The sequence below is a fragment of the Oncorhynchus keta genome, chromosome 8 (genome assembly GCF_023373465.1).
Source record: "Oncorhynchus keta strain PuntledgeMale-10-30-2019 chromosome 8, Oket_V2, whole genome shotgun sequence".
In the NCBI taxonomy this organism is placed as follows: Eukaryota; Metazoa; Chordata; class Actinopteri; order Salmoniformes; family Salmonidae; genus Oncorhynchus; species Oncorhynchus keta.
The window spans coordinates 24,490,776-24,507,299 of NC_068428.1; the positions used below are offsets into that span (position 1 = coordinate 24,490,776).

The 16,524-nt window shown below is 41.2% G+C and overlaps 1 protein-coding gene across 2 annotated transcripts in view; it reads left to right on the top strand.

Moving 5' to 3' along the window:
- Nucleotides 1-249: 249 nt before the first annotated feature.
- Nucleotides 250-16,524, top strand: part of LOC118372341 (ras-related protein Rab-32-like) — a 46,340-nt gene continuing 30,065 nt past the window's right edge. The window contains exon 1 of one of the 2 annotated variants that reach the window (XM_035758189.2): nucleotides 250-664. In XM_035758189.2, the coding sequence (XP_035614082.1) occupies nucleotides 451-664 (214 nt within the window). In that variant the 5' untranslated portion in view covers nucleotides 250-450. The remainder of the gene's footprint in view (nucleotides 665-16,524) is intronic. The other variant, XM_035758188.2, reaches the window with a different exon arrangement.

Genomic DNA, 16,524 nt, shown 5'->3' on the forward strand with positions numbered 1-16,524 from the left:
ACTGTACAATACATTTGGTCCGAATAGGTCCCTACTATTTGTTTGGACATTTTGATTACATGTCAAATGTGCATGAATAGAAAACATCATATATGAGGAGCAAAAAGTGCGTTTCAGGAATTAGCATGAGCAGAACCGCTCAACTAAAACAAAGTGCAAGTGTGTCTCTCTGTCAGACTCACCCTGGTTACCATGTAAACACTGGAGTAGAGAAAAAAAGTTGAACCGAAAATAAACATTTCCGGGTCCTATGACTTATCAGGTGGTTTTGAGCAACGAGGAGGAGGGAAGTAGAGCGCTTTCTATTGTAGTTACCATATTTCCAAACAACACAGAAACAGAGAGGACAGATTCATTTTTCCTCATCTAGTGAGAAAAAAAGGAAGTTGTTGAGTTTGAGAAAGTTGTCGAGTTTGAGAAAGTTGTCAGTGTCACTCAGAGTTTTACACCATGGCAGGCGGCTCGGTATCGGAGTGTAAGGAATACTTGTTCAAAGTCCTCGTCATCGGGGAGTTAGGTGTGGGGAAAACCAGCATCATCAAACGATATGTCCACCAGCTATTCTCCCAACACTACAGAGCGACTATTGGGGTAGATTTTGCACTCAAAGTGATCAACTGGGACAGCAAAACGTTGGTGCGGTTACAACTATGGGATATCGCAGGTAGGACATGGATGCACATTTTCATTAATCAATAATTTTGAGATTGTTACAAAAAATTGAGAATGAAATGTTATGCACTGAAAAATGATTGAGTGCAGTGACTGCGCACTTCTAAAGGGGAAGTTTTGGAATTCACAGGCGCTCGTGAAATCACGATGTTCGCACAATCGCAATACGTTTATTTTTTTTCACTTTTTACCTAAGTACGTAGAACATTCAGATTGAATTTAAAATTCCTGTATAGACTGGTCTGTTTTGTTCCCCCCGTGGTATGATGATCAGGTTAGCGCATATAATTGCCAACGGAATGTAGGTCATGGGCTGGTCGCCTGAGTGCCCACCCAGTACGGAGAGAGAGGAATCCAACCTTTGCCAATTGGCATCATATTTCTACAGGTTGAGTAAGTTTCAGTTGGCCCAGTCCACATACAGAGTGAGAGAGAGACTTAAGAATAGCCTACAGTCTAGTCTGTGGGGTGTTTTCCAAACTCAGTCATGCATGCCAGCACATTTTCTCTGTTCTCTTTCCAGTCTCTCTAACCCTCCATTCTTCTTTTGTCAACCTTATGACAACCCATTTTGTCAACTTTATGACAACCCATTTTGTAAACCTCATGACAAGTCCTCCATTCAGGATCTCAAAATTAAGATTCTAAAATTAGATTGGGAGGCAGATTGCCACAGGCCACTTGGAACTGTTTACACTGTGTTTAAAAAGATCCTCATCACAAGTTTGAGTTGTGACTCTGCAAACATTTACAATGGGTTTTGGTTCTATGACCTCAAGGCACTTCACTGCCATATGAGGCCTTATTTCTAGTGGGGGGCATTCGGTCAGGGATTCATGGGAAGAAATCATCATCATTCATCATCACAATAAATCAATTAGTTTGACTTGAAGGCCAACCTCAGCCTCCTACCATGACCAATACACAGCTCACATGATCCTATATGTAATTATATTTCTTCTCACATATTTCTCAGTCCCAGACACAGACTCTTCTGAACTGACGGTAATGCAATCTGCCAACAGGACTCTCAATGAATGGTTACATTTAGTATTGGCTTCCACTATGCGTCACATGCGAGTCCTTTATTAGGCCAGGCAGGAATACAGGCAGCCATATGGGCACAGCTGACTCTGTTATACACCTAGCAGCTGAGAGAGAGGCTACAAGTTAGTCATTAGCCAGCAGTCACGGTCAGGCCAGGAGTAAAAGCTCTGTGATTCAGTTTTAAAAAGGGGTGTGTGAGAGAGAGAACGGGAGAGTGATCTATTGGTATTATAGCCAATCATGAGGTTGTGGGATTGGGATCAGGACATGCACTGTAGTCTATAACTGTCATGATTTGAATTTGTGAATTACGTTTTGACGGATGTTAAATTTACTATGAATGAGGTTGAATTTGAAACTAGATATAGGACTAGGGAAACCCACTCTGAGGAGACAAGTCTGACTTGTAGGGTGGCAGACTGACATGGACAGAGACAGACCGGACACACAGTCTACACAATAAAACAGTCTTCAACAGTCTTTAACCGTCTTTGTGATCTCATCACACACTGGCAGCGTTATGAGACAGGTTGTCACGACAACCATGGTCTGTCACAAGCTCTGATAGGTGACACCATTGTCTCCAATCGGATGGCGTCACTCCTCCGTGACGCTGGTCCCTCAACTGATCTGTCTTCTAAGACTTTGAACTGACATTCAAATATTGAGCATCCACCATTAAAAAATTGCAAACATAGTTATTCTGCCTATCTTGGCAGAAATAGTTATTCTGCCTATCTTGCTAAATTTTGATTTAATAGTTTGCAATTGTGAGAAAATAAAAACTAACCAGTGGCTATCTCCTGCACAGATTCTGTGCAGGGACGTTGGTCGCCAGTGCAGTGGCTTGGTCAGCTGTGTAGCTAACTGTTGTAGCTAGCTTACTGACATAGATAGCTAGGTAGCTCTTCCATCACTGACATAAAAAGCTTGCTTAGCCTGTTTAAATTACCCTGAAGTTGTAGACGTGCAGCTTATGCACAATTAAGAAACACTGTCAGTTATCAGAAATCAGTCCGTAGATCAGCATGTTTCTCTACGATCGTATTGTTGGGTCAGCTGAGCACAGCAGCTGACTCGGGAGGCTACTGTAATGTCTCGTAGCAGAAGATCATCTGCTTCATGAAAACCAATACTAATGTAAGCATTAGCACTACTAGCTATAGTAGCTTGCTAGCTAGCTTTTGTTGGAAGATTCAACATTGTGTGTGCAGCACTAAGTAGGTAGCTAGTTGGTCAGCAGCAGCATTTCACTTAAAGAGGATTTCAGTGACTGGCTCAGCTGTTAGACATGTTTATGCTAGCTTCCGTGCCCATAGTCAAACTTCAGAAATACTGCTATTTGAAGCACAATAATATATAATAATATAATAATATATGCCATTTAGCTGACGCTTTTATCCAAAGCGACTTACAGTCATGTGTGCATACATTCTACGTATGGGTGGTCCCGGGAATCGAACCCACTACCCTGGCGTTACAAGCGCCATGCTCTACCAACTGAGCCACAGAAGGACCACAATAATCCTTAGCTAGATGTAAAATGGGGTGACACTTTCTCACAAAAAAACAACATTTTTATTGTTTTAGCATAGATTAATTCAAACAGTTTTGAGGCAGAAATGGGGTTCAGCAGACGATGTCACCTAGGTAATATTTTTGAATGTTATGGCAGCCCATTGTCGCCAGACTACTTTTGTCTATCCCATTACCCTTTGCGAGATACGAGACAGTGCAGGCAGAATAGATGTGCTATCTGATGTAAGACAATGAGGTGACACAGAGAGAGTAGGACAGGGTGCAGATACCCACCGGGCATGGGTGTTCTCTCATACCAGGAAAGGCTGCCTCTCACAGCTTGAAAGGAGCTTTGCGGGCAAAACACACACACTTCCTCATTCATATTTACTGATTGTATCATTGCGAGAGACAAGCTGTGAGAGAGAACACACTCACACCCACACAGATATCACATTGGATGAGCTCTGAGGGGGATCACACACAATTATATACATTATACACACCCTCCCACACACAGACATATACACACCTATACACCAAGGCCTACTCTGGAGACATTGAGGATGACAATGAGTCAGAAGAGAAGGAATTAGGGAGAGAAAGTGAGAGTTGTTTTGCCAAGTTTTTAAAATATTTTTTTTTAACCTTTATTTAACTAGGCAAGTCAATTAAGAACAAATTCTTATTTACAATGACGGCATAGGAACAGTGGGTTAACTGTGTCATTAAGAACAGTTAAACCTTTTAATTGTGCAGAAAAAAGGGGTGGGCTTGTCCTCATGGCAACGATAAGGACCAACCAACGTCAAACCAACATCGTCTTTACTCTCCCATAATGATTACAATCTGGGATGGAATGATGGTAATCAGGGCCGAGTGGAAGATGGATGTACGTTGGAAGTCAGCGTGAAGCCAGGGCCTTGCCCGCCCCTGTGGCCCAGAATAGCTGCCCCTTCTCTGGGCTTGTCTGATCTTGGGGACAGGATAATTACAACCATGAGGTGATGGTGAAGTAAATAAGCCAGCACCTTGTGCCAAGGATTTAGACATCCTGAGAGAAGGGCACCTCACTGGTTCACTGAGAGGGGAGGTGAGGAAGGAAAAGCAGAATGGGTGAAAGGGAGGGAGGGGCAATTGTCTAACAAGGGTATTACCATATTACAGTATGGGATTATGTGGCAATGGTCATAGTCTTAAAGACTGTAGAGAGTAACGCTTAGGTTTGCATGCTCCATAGTGCAATGTGACTGTGAATCATGTGGTTTAGTTATGGTCTTTGTTTTACAGCTTCTCCTATGCAACTCACTCTGCATGTTGCAACTTCCTATTGGCCCTAGCTGTCTCGTAATAACCACCATATGTACGGTATCTCTGCCAGAGAAATGTTTGGCTGGCATTTGAATATAATTCTGTGGGGGTTGGTTCATAGCCCTGAGCCTCCAAACAACTAGAAAGGGTCTGTAATGGAAAGCAGCCATTTTATGGGCTCCTGACCAACTCTGCTGTTTTGTGTTTTTTTGCGCTAATCACATTTTTGGGGGGACATAATGTTTCCACAATGACCGAAAGAGCTTCTGGACATCAGAACAGCAATCACTAACCTTGATTTGGATGAAGATTTCTACTTCAACGAGGCAGAGACGCACTTCATACTGCTCACCCCGGACCAGGCCCTAATCCTGTAGACTCAAAAAATAACAATGCGGTTTAATTGGATAGTCTCGAACGGAGCTCGTCCAGTTTGTTCTCTGGTGATTGTACGTTCGCCAATAGAACTGAGGGTAGAGGCAGTTTATGCACTCACCGTTTCCTCTGCGTGCCCTCCTCTCTTAACAGGACCTGAAGAACTGTAATATACTAGGTTTCTTGGAGTCGTGGCTGAACAAGGACATTGATAATAAACATCTAGGTGGTTTTTATATGCATCGGCAGGACAGAACATCAGTGTCTGGTAAGCTCAGGGGGAGAGGTGTGTGTCTCTTTGTTAACAGTTGGTGCGCCAGCTCTAATATTAAGGAAGTCTCGAGGTTCTGCTCGTCTGAGTTAGAATACCTCATAATAAGCTGTAGACCATATTATTTACCAAAAGTGTTTTCATCTATATTTTTCTTAGCTGTCTATATACCACCACAAACTGATACTGGCACTAAGACCGCACTCAATGAGCTCTATAGGGCGTTGGTGATGGCCTGGTGATTTTAATGCAGGAAAACTGAAATCCGTTTTACCTCCTTTCTAACAGCATGTCTGTCACCTGTGCAACTAGAGATGAAATAAACTAGATAACTTTCAACCACACACAAATGCATACAAAGCTCTTCCTAGCCCTCCATTTGGAAAATCTGACTATAACTCTATCCTTCTGATTTCTGCTTACAAGCTAAAACTCAAACGGGAAGTACAGTTGAAGTCGGAAGTTTACATACACCTTAGCCAAATACATTTAAACTCAGTTTTTCACAATTCCTGACGTTTAATCCTCATAAAAAATTCCATGTCTTAGGTCAGTTAGGATCACCACTTTATTTTAATAATGTGAAATGTCAGAATAATAGTGGAGTGATTTATTTCAGCTTTTATTTATTTCATCACATTTCCAGTAGGTCAGAAGTTTACATGCTACCAAATACTAATTGAGTGTATTGGCTTTAAATTGTTTAACTTGGGTCAAATGTTTCGGGTAGCCTTCCACAAGCTTCCCACAATAAGTTGGGTGAATTTTGGCCCATTCCTCCTGACAGAGCTGGTGTAACTGAGTCAGGTTTGTCGGCCTCCTTGCTCGCACACACTTTTTCCAGTTCTGCCCACAAATTGTCTTTAGGATTGAGGTCAGGGCTTTGTGATGCCCACTCCAATACCTTGACTTTGTTGTCCTTAAGCCATTTTGCCACAACTTTGGAAGTATGCTTGAGGTCGTTGTCTATTTGGAAGACCCATTTGCGACCAAACTTTAACTTCCTGACTGATGTCTTGAGATGTTGCTTCAATATATAGACATAATTTTCCTGCCTCATGATGCATCTATACATCTCATCTATTTTGTGAAGTGTACCAGTCCCTCCTGCAGCAAAGCACCCCCACAACATGATGCTGCACCCCCGTGCTTCACGTTTGGGATGGTGTTCTTCAGCTTGAAAGCCTCCCCCTTTTTCCTCCAAACATAAAGTTGGTCATTATGGCCAAACAGTTCTATTTTTGTTTCATCAGACCAGAGGACATTTCTCCAGAAAGTACGATCTTTGTGCCCATGTGCAGTTGCAAACCAGAGTCTGGCTTTTTTATGGCGGGTTTGGAGAAGTGGCTTCTTCCTTGCTGAGCGGCCTTTCAGGTTATGTTGATATAGGACTCGTTTTACTATGGATTAAGATACTTTTGTACCTGTTTCCTCCAGAATCTTCACAAGGTCCTTTGCTGTTGTTCTGGGATTGATTTGCACATTTCGCACAAAAGTACGTTCATCTCTAGGAGACAGAACGCGTCTCCTTCCTGAGCGGTATGACGGCTGTGTGGTGAACGTGTTACCTTCAGGCATTTGGAAATTGCTCCCAAAGATGAACCAGTATTGTGGAGGTCTGCAATTGTCTTTCTGCAGTCTTGGCTGATTTCTTTTGATTTTCCCATGATGTCAAGCAAAGAGGCACTGCGTTTGAAGGTAGGCCTTGAAATACATTCACAGGTACACCTCCAATTGACTCAAATGATGTCAATTAGCCTATGAGAAGCTTCTAAAGCCATGACATCATTTTCTGGAATTTTCCAAACTGTTTAAAGGCACAGTCAACTTAGTGTATGTAAACTTCTGACCCACTGGAATAGTGATACAGATAATTATATGTGAAACAATCTGTCTGTAAACAATTGTTGGAAAATTACTTGTCATGCACAAAGTAGTTGTCCTAACCGATTTGCCAAAACTATAGTTTGCTAAGAAGAAATATGTGGAGTGGTTGAAAAACGAGTTTTAATGACTCCAACCTAAGTGTATGTAAACTTCCGACTTCAACTGTATCTACCTCCAATTACCTAGTACACCTGTATATTGACTCTGTACTGGTACCCCGTATATAGCCAAGTTAACATTACTCGTGTATTTATTATTACGTATTTTACTTAATTACTTACTTACTTACTTAACTTACTTTACTTTTCTCTCTTTTCTTTCTCTGCATTGTTGGGAAGGGCCCGTAAGCATTTTACTGTTAATTTACACCTGTTGTTTATGAAGCATGTCACAAATAAAATTTGATATGGTTTGAATGCAACAGACTGGTGAGACTGTGTCTGTTGCCCCTGCAGCATCTGTCTTGGACAGTTTCCATGGTAACCCACTCACAGATAGCATCTCAATGGAGACCGTAGAGCAGGAATCAACTACAATCAGCCACGGGCTTTAAAAAACAAAAACATTCTTGAGTTGATGGTCGGGGGGCCGGAAGGTAATTACAAATAATTTGTAGACTGCAAATTGACCGCAAGAATCCCAAACAAATATAGACTTATACAATCATTTCAAACCTTGCTTAACATTGTATATGATCACGTGTCTCTCTATTATGCATGGGAATACTTAGGAATAGATTTCCAAAATTAAAAGTAATTTAAGCTGATTTCCTGGTGTTTTTGTCTTTTATGTTCAACAGTATATTTTTTAAAATAAATAATTGCCAAGATTGCTAAGATTCAGCCCATGGCCCGCCAGTTGGAGAACCCTGCCGTAGAGGAACGCAGGATGATGAATAGATTCACATTCTGTGTTTCCCTCTTTCATGAATACAACTCCCACAAGGACCATGGAGAAGATGTACACACTTTCCATTATGTGTCTGTAGAAAGGAAAGTTGACTTTCCCTCTCTGACTAACACTGCATGACCTAAAGTATCTATAAAGTATGTGGACACCTGCTTCATCTCATTCCAAAATCATGGGCAAAAATATGGAGTTGGTTCACCCTTTCCTGCTATAACAGCCTCCACTTTTATGGGAATGCTTTCCACTATATGTTGGAACATTGCTGCGGGGACAATTAGCCTATCAGAAGCTTCTAAAGTCATGACATCATTTTCTGGAATTTTCCAAGCTGTTTAAAGGCACAGTCAACTTAGTGTATGTAAACTTGTGATACAGTGAAATAATCTGTCTGTAAACAGACAGATTTATTGTTGGAAAAATTACTTGTATCATGCACAAAGTAGATGTCCTAAAAGACTTGCCAAAACTATAGTTTGTTAACAAGAAATTTGTGGAGTGGTTGAAAAACAATTTTTATTGACTCTAACCTAAGTGTATGTAAACTTCCGACTTCAACTGTTGCTACCGAAAAATTATCTGAGTGGAAAAAGTTGGTCACTCAACAACACATTCAATGACATCATCCTAGCAGCTAGCTAGCTAATGTTAGGCTCTGTGTTTTTAGCTTGCTAAATAATTATATAAGGTCATTTTAGCTTGCCTAGTTATTTAACTAGGCATGTCAGTTAAGAACAAATTCTTATTTACAATGACGGCCTACCGGGGAACAGTGGGTTAACTGCCTTGTTCAGGGGTAGAACAACAGATTTTTACCTTGTCAGCTCTGGGATTTGATCCAGCAACCTTTCAGTTACTTGCCCAAAGCTCTAACCACTAGGCTACAGCATTTCTGTATGGTGGACTCAATGTCTTGTACTGTAGTTGAGTAGCCAGCCTATGCTACCGCTCAGTTGTTGCTGTAATAGGCCTACATGTTTCTCCTTTGCATGGTGTTTTGATGCAGGTTTAGTTTTTTTTGTTATTAATTCTCAAGCTTTAAAAACCGAAGCCAGACTGCAACATTTTAGTAGCCTAGCTAGTACTGTGGTATGTACACTTTCCCTCTACTATGCGCTGTAAACTGGACACATGAAAGCAGCACAATTGAAGTTGAATTCACTGCATCAGGCTGTAATTTCATAAACTGTTGACTAATTTATACTGGTTTGTGTGTCCTGTTGTCTATTGTTCTTTAGTAGTGATTTACAATGCATTCAGAAATGTTTCAGATCCCTTGACTTTTTCCTCATTTTAAAATGTAGAAAATAGTTTTCAATCTACACACAATATCCCATAATGACAAACAGCAAGAACTGGTTTTAATTTATAAATAAAAATCTGATGTCATATATTTACAACCTGTACCCTTGCACATTGACTTAGTTCGGTACTCCTTGTATATAGCCTCGTTATTTTGTTTTTATTTTCTACTTTTATTTGATTTAGTAAATATTTTCTTCACTCTATTTCTTGAACTGCATTGTTGGGCTTGTAGGTAAGAATTTCACAGTAAGGTCTACCTACACCTGTTGTATTTGGCAGATGTGACAAATACAATTAGATTTTATTGCATTTTCTGTAGGCTACAGCAATGAGCTGTTGGAACCCGAAACATGGCATGGACGTTTAGCCTTCAACATGTTTAAACTGTCGGTCCGGTAGGAGATCCAGTCAGTGCTATTAGTGATGTGTGTGTGTATATATATATATATATATTATATAGTGCACTGGCTTGCTCATGTGTTTGTGGTTCTGGGAGGAGGGTTATGTGTGCGTGTGGCAACGCACTGCCATTTGGTGTGCAGCATGTTGGCAGTACTTGCTGTGACTAGTGCAACACTGGCTGTATGGAAGGGGTCGACCGATTAATCGGAATGGCCGATTTCATGTTTTCATAACAATCGGAAATAGGTATTTTTTTTTGTGCCGATTTTAAAAATGTTTTAAAATTTAAAACAAATGAATTTAATTCAAAATGTTTACAACTTTATTTAACTAGGCAAGTCAGTCACACATTCTTATTTTCAATGACGGCCTAGGAACGGTGGGTTAACTGCCTCGTTCAGTGGTAGAAAGACAGATTTTCACCTTGTCAGCTCGGGGGATCCAATCTTGCAACCTTACAGTTAACTAATCCAACGCAATAACGACCTGCCTCTCTCTCGTTGCACTCAAGGAGACTGCCTGTTACGCAGATGCAGTAAGCCAAGATAAATTGCTAGCTAGCATTAAACTTATCTTATAAAAAAACAATCAATCATAATCACTCATCACTAGTTAACTACACATGGTTGATGATATTGCTAGATATTATCTAGCGTGTCCTGTGTTGCATATAATCTGACTGAGCATATAAGTATCTAAGTATCTGACTGAGCAGTGGTAGGCAGAAGCAGGCGCATAAACATTCATTCAAACAGCACTTTCGTGAGTTTTGCCAGCAGCTCTTCTTTATGTGTCAAGCATTGCGCTATTTATGACTTCAAACCTATCAACTCCCGAGATGAGGCTGGTGTGACCGAAGTGAAATGGCTGGCTAGTTAGCGCGCGCTAATAGCGTTTCAAACTTCACTCGCTCTGTGCCTTGGGGTGGTTGTTTCCCTTACTCTGCATGGGTGGCTCTTCGATGTGGTGGCTGCTGTCGTTGTGTTGCTGGTTCGAGCCCAGGGATGAGCGAGGAGAGGGACGGAAGCTATACTGTTACACTGGCAATACTAAAGTGCCTATAAGAACATCCAATAGTCGTTGTTAGGCTCAAAAAGCCTCAAGTTTGCCCAGATTTCCACCAATTTTTCAACCTTTGTATTGGTCATGCTGTTGCGTGCCTTGGTGTGTGTGTGTGTTCCCAAACAAGGACCAGTTGTGTTCTGAGGCGGCTGATATTGGTGGGATTTGGAGGATGATGGAGGCAACAGGGAAAAGAGCCTCAGATCCACGAAGTCCCTTCCACCGGGTGGCTGATGAGATATGTTGGAACAACTGCCATATTGCATCTCCATCCCAAAACCCTTGCTTGGAAGTGTAATTACAGACTGCCAAGAACCTTGCCCTCATCCAGGCCAAGGTGGCGAGATGCAGTAGTGATCGCACCATAGGCCTTGTTGATCTCTGCACCAAACAGGATGCTCTTGGGCATACTTGGGGTCCAACATGTACGCTGCGGCATGTATGGGCTTCAGGTAGAAGTCTTCACGCTTTTTGATTTATTTCAGAACTGCAGTTTCCTCTGCTTGGAGCAACAGTGAAGTGGGCTGGGCACTACTGATTTCTTCTCTTACATCTGCAAGCAGAGTCTGAACATCAGACAGGATGGCATCGTCTCCCTTAATCCCTAAAATGGCTACTGCTATAGGTTTCAGGAGTTTCAGGCTGCTTACCACTCTCTCCCAAAATACATCATCCAGGAGGATCCTCTCAATGGGGCTCTCCATATCGGCAGACTGTGATATGGCCATTTTTTGGAGAGACTCCTTTCCCTCCAGGAGACTGTCAAACATGATGACAACACCACCCCAACAGGTGTTGCTGGGCGGCTTCAATGTGGTGCTCTTATTTATCTCACTTTGCTTGGTGAGGTAGATTGCTGCTATAACTTGATGACCGTTTACATACCTAACCATTTCCTTGGCTCTCTTGTAGAGTGTATCCATTGTTTTCATTATTGCCATTATGTTCTTGAGGAGAAGATTCAATGCATGAGCAGCACAGCCAATGAATGTGAGGGTATGACTCCTTCACTTTTGACCACTTTAGACCGAACATGAAGCAGCCTTCATGTTCGCAGCATTGTCTGTCACCAGTGCAAATACCTTCTGTGGTCCAAGGTCATTGATGACTGCCTTCAGCTCATCTACAGTGTAGAGACCGGTGTGTCTGTTGTCCCTTGTGTCTGTGCTTTTGTAGAATACTGGTTGAGGGGTGGAGATGATGTTAATTATTTCTTGCCCACAAACATACAACCACCCATCAGAGATGATTGTCTGCTTTCTCTATGATTTGTTGAACTCTGCATCCAGCAAATTAGTAGATAAAGCACGTCTGGTTGGAGGGGTGTATGCTGGGCAAAGAACAGTCCGAAATCTCTTCCAAAACTCATTGCCTGTGAGCATCAGGGTTGAACCAGTTGCATACACAGCTCGAGCAAGACATTCTTCAGCATTTCTCTTGACTACATTGAGTCAACAAAAACTTCTGATTCCGGGAGGATCATGAGCTGTTGCTATCGATAAGGTATCTTATTCATCATTTTCACCTCCAATAGAAGTATAGGGACATTTGTCAGAAGGTTGCTTGTTGTGAGTGCAGAGGGAACTTTATGCCTTGGTCAGATGATTCTGCATCTTTGTTGCATTCTTCACATTTGGCACAGTATTTGCAAATGTACACAGCTTTTACTTCAACATTAGCTGCAGTGAGATGTCTCCACACATCAGATAATGCCCGTGGCATTTTCCTGTAAAGATTAGAAGAATGAGTAATGTTAGAAATATTTAAACACACTTTGCTTTAGGTTACTATTTACTAGTTAACAAAAAATCATGTACGTCATATAAAATATATTCACTCCACCCAGTATTGTAATCAGAATTTACCAGAAAGCATGTAGTCCTTGGCTCAGGCAGTGTGGTAGTGTGGGCTCTATAGCATCTCATTAGTGTGCAAGATCTTGAGAATCAGCTGTAGATGTGAAAGAAGAATACACTGTGCATGCAGAGGGTTGCAATTCCATTGAATTGGGGATAGTTTAACTAAAATATGCCTCAAGACCTAAAATTGCCTTGTGTGTCCCACAAAAAAGGCTCACTGTAATAACTTCTTTGATGAATTTAAGCAAAATTCCCCAAATTCCCGGGCTCAACTTTCCATGGAAAATATACCGGAAAGTTTCCAACCCTTTGCAACCCTAAGTGTTATCCTGTTAACAATGTTGAATTGCAGCCAACATTGAAGTAATGCCATCAGGGATTAGAGCTATTTACAAGACTGCCTTGGAGGTTGCAGTATAATAGATAGATAGCAAGTCATCTATTGTCTAACCATTGAACCTCATCCTGCCTCGAATGGCCAAACACCTCAGCACAAACTAAAATCATCACTATGGTGTATTGAACACTTTAATCAATCTCTATGAATCGTTTTGACCCCCCACTGGGAAGGGGAGGGCTACTAGTCTGGCTAGCACTTAACTAGAAGTCCTCTTGACTTCAGAGTTTTGCAAGGCTGTTTTGATGTTGTCGGCATGATGCATTGATAATGAAGGGGGCTGTGATTTTACATGATGATTCTCCTTTGTGTCTTTCTCAATCCATCAGGCACAGCCACATACAGCCTCCAAGTGCTGCCCCCTTCCATTACAACTGTTGGATTTTCAATTCCAAGCAACGAGAGGTCTCAATCTCCCAGAAAAAAAAGTTTGAGAGAACCAATCAATGCGTCCGCTCAATTTCTGAACAAATATTGCATTAACAAACCGCCTTCTGTCCAGACCAGTGAGTCACAGCTCTTCCTCGCTGTGTGGTCACATGGGTTGTGTGAGCAAGGCTAGAGGTCTACCACAGCAGAATAGCAACGCTTACACATCGAACACACCATCTGAGTGGCACTGAATATTGAGCCAGGTGTTGAAGGAAAAAAGTTAATTTCCTTCTGACATCGTCTTCCCTAAGCATTTTACCTCCTTTTATGATTGCATTGAAGAAATCCATTTCCAATGGCTTTCAATAAAGTGAAGCTTATTAAGTCGGCTCCAGGTTGATTCCATGCCAGCATGACACCTTCAGTGTGTAGGTACAAACCTTTTTCATTCAAAGCAATCGATGAGCACCAGTGTTGCTACTCATCTGCCAATCAGGGATCTGGCTTCCCTTGTCTACAAGTTACATTCACAAAGAAGTACAGAATTATAGGGTATGGATGCAGGCACGAAGGGTAATTGGGGGGCATCAGGTGCAAACTCTTAATGAATTAATTGCCTTAAGTGTCTTCTCACTTCGATACATTATATATATTTATGAGAGCTTTCCACAAAGGACCTCCGCATCGGCCGTTCTTAGAAATTATATGCAAAATATGATATGGACACTGTCCTTGAACAATGGTCTAAATTTGGCCTGTAGGAAGGAGGTAATCTAGTTGTTTAAAACGTGTGGGGATACAGAGTTGAATTTATATATTCACATGGCTTCTCTTTGGAGTAATTTGTTATAATCAACTCCTCTGCTTGGTGGATTTAAAAAAAAATCCCGACGCAACACAATTAATGATTAGAGTGATTTTGTTCTCGAAAGTGTTTCACACCACGGCGTACTTTCAAGGCGCGGGATGTTTTTCCAATATAAATCTTATTGCAAGAACATTGTCAAATATAAATGACTACTTTAGTAGTGAAAGTTATACATGACTTTAACTCAGGCCCTCGAAGTCTGTGGGCATACAAGTACATTTTGTTATGATCCTACATGAGGTACATGATCTACCTGAGAAACATCCTTTTATGAATGTCTCTTTTCTCTCTCTGACCACATTTGATCAAACCAATATGTTTGGTACATTTCTTGATCGTTTTCTAGGTAAATAGAAGGTGGATTCTGGACGGCAGAATGCAAAGAGGAGTCTGATAGTATATGCCAGTGCTTATTGACGAAGACGTGATGCCATTACGGCTGTCATTGAAAGTAAGTAAACAGTTTACAGAAAACTGTTTCTTTGGTTTTTGTTGGGATTTATTAAGTAACTGGCTTCAGTTCAAGCTTTTTACTTGTTTTGGAGCTTCATCAAGCCAGGTCTCGGGCTGTCCTCGAGCTGAAATGCTCAAGGAGAGCATTCTTATTGTCCATCGTATTCTTCCTCTGTGTCACAGATATGCAATGCAGTCTATGAAGTTGGCTGACTAGTAAGTAAACCTATTTTTAGGGGGAGAGGAGTAACTATCATCTGTCAGTATGGTTTTTTCATCTGTAGGTTTTCTGTAGTATTTAGAGATTATACATTTCTTAGGTTACAACAAAGGGACAGAGTTGATATTCTTTTCCATAGTGAAGGAAATTGATTGTACCCTAGAGTTAATATAGTTAAGAGATTCATTTTAATTTAATTTCGGATCCCGTCCAGATCATAAAGAAATCGTCTACATCAGGGGTGGGAAAAACTCCAGTCCGCAGGGGCCTGATTGGTGTCACACTTTTGCCCCAGTCCCAGCTAACACACCTGATTCCAATAATCAACTAATCATGATCTTCAGTTTCACTGCTTTGTTGTCACTCACAACCTGGAGACAGGTTCACATACTATACATACCAAACTTAGAAAGTTAGGTTTTTGCGAAAACAGACTTCTAAAGTTCGGTATTTACAGTATGTGAACCTGTTTTGAGGTTGGGAGTGAAAACCACATAAAATCGAATCAAAATGTTGTCACATGTGCCGAATACAACATGCTCTTCCCAACAATGCAGAGTACAAAAAATTGTAACTCAGAGGAAAAGCATACACAAGAATGGGGCTATACAGAATGGGGCTATATGTAGCAGTACCAGATCAATGTGCAGGAGGGGTATGATGTATTGGCGTGGTAAAGTGACTAGGCATCAGGATAGGTAATAATAAGAGAGTAGCCTTCAGAAGCTTCTCAATGTACCAATCCTCTCGTCTCTCATCAACAAATAGCTGACATTTTGAAAGTATTAGAGTACCTCTTGTCTGTATCCACCTGATGTGTGTGGTAATTTATATATATTTACATTTTTTTTTATACTGAATCATCTGCTTCTCTGAGTCTTATTTGGTAAATGCTTTATTTTCTAAAGTTGTTGCCAGCAGGCATGCCAGCTAAAGTAGTTAGGCAGGCTAGCTACTCTAACTTGATTGATAGCCTGAAATGGCTTCTTGGTAGCTAGTTATGAGGCTGGTACATTGGGAGTCTCTGGGCAGCTAAAGCCAACTTCATTAAATGTCTAGGTGGCTAGTGGTATTACAGAGAAACGACAACATTTTTACATTTAAAAAAAAATGTATATATTAAAAAGGACATCTGAGGGCTTGACACTTGTTTTAGTTACCCTTTAAAATAAAGTGATACCTGAGAAATATGCTCGGAAAACGTTTAATAAAGTGAGGTTTTTTATTTCTGTATTCCTCTTCTAAGACTTCTTCTCTTGGATCTCTGGGCACCAAAAGGCCTGGAAATTGAATCCTTTATTTCAATCCATCATCTCGCATTCCCACTGTGCCGTGTCCCCAGTGAATTCACCTGGGGTTAAACCGACTAAATTTAGACCCTCAATTATGAGCAATTACTGAGCAGGCCTGTAGGCCCCTCAGTGTATTGACTCACACCCGCACTGCGACACGCAGTTTCCAAACGTAGCTGGGTAAGTACCTGTAATGAAGTGAAACTGCAGGGGGAGAAACTGCCGTCACGGTTCCTGAAACAGCTCTCTTTATTCAGTGTTTAACTTGGATGCAGTGGAGACTAGTTCTGTGCAGTGAGGTGAGCTA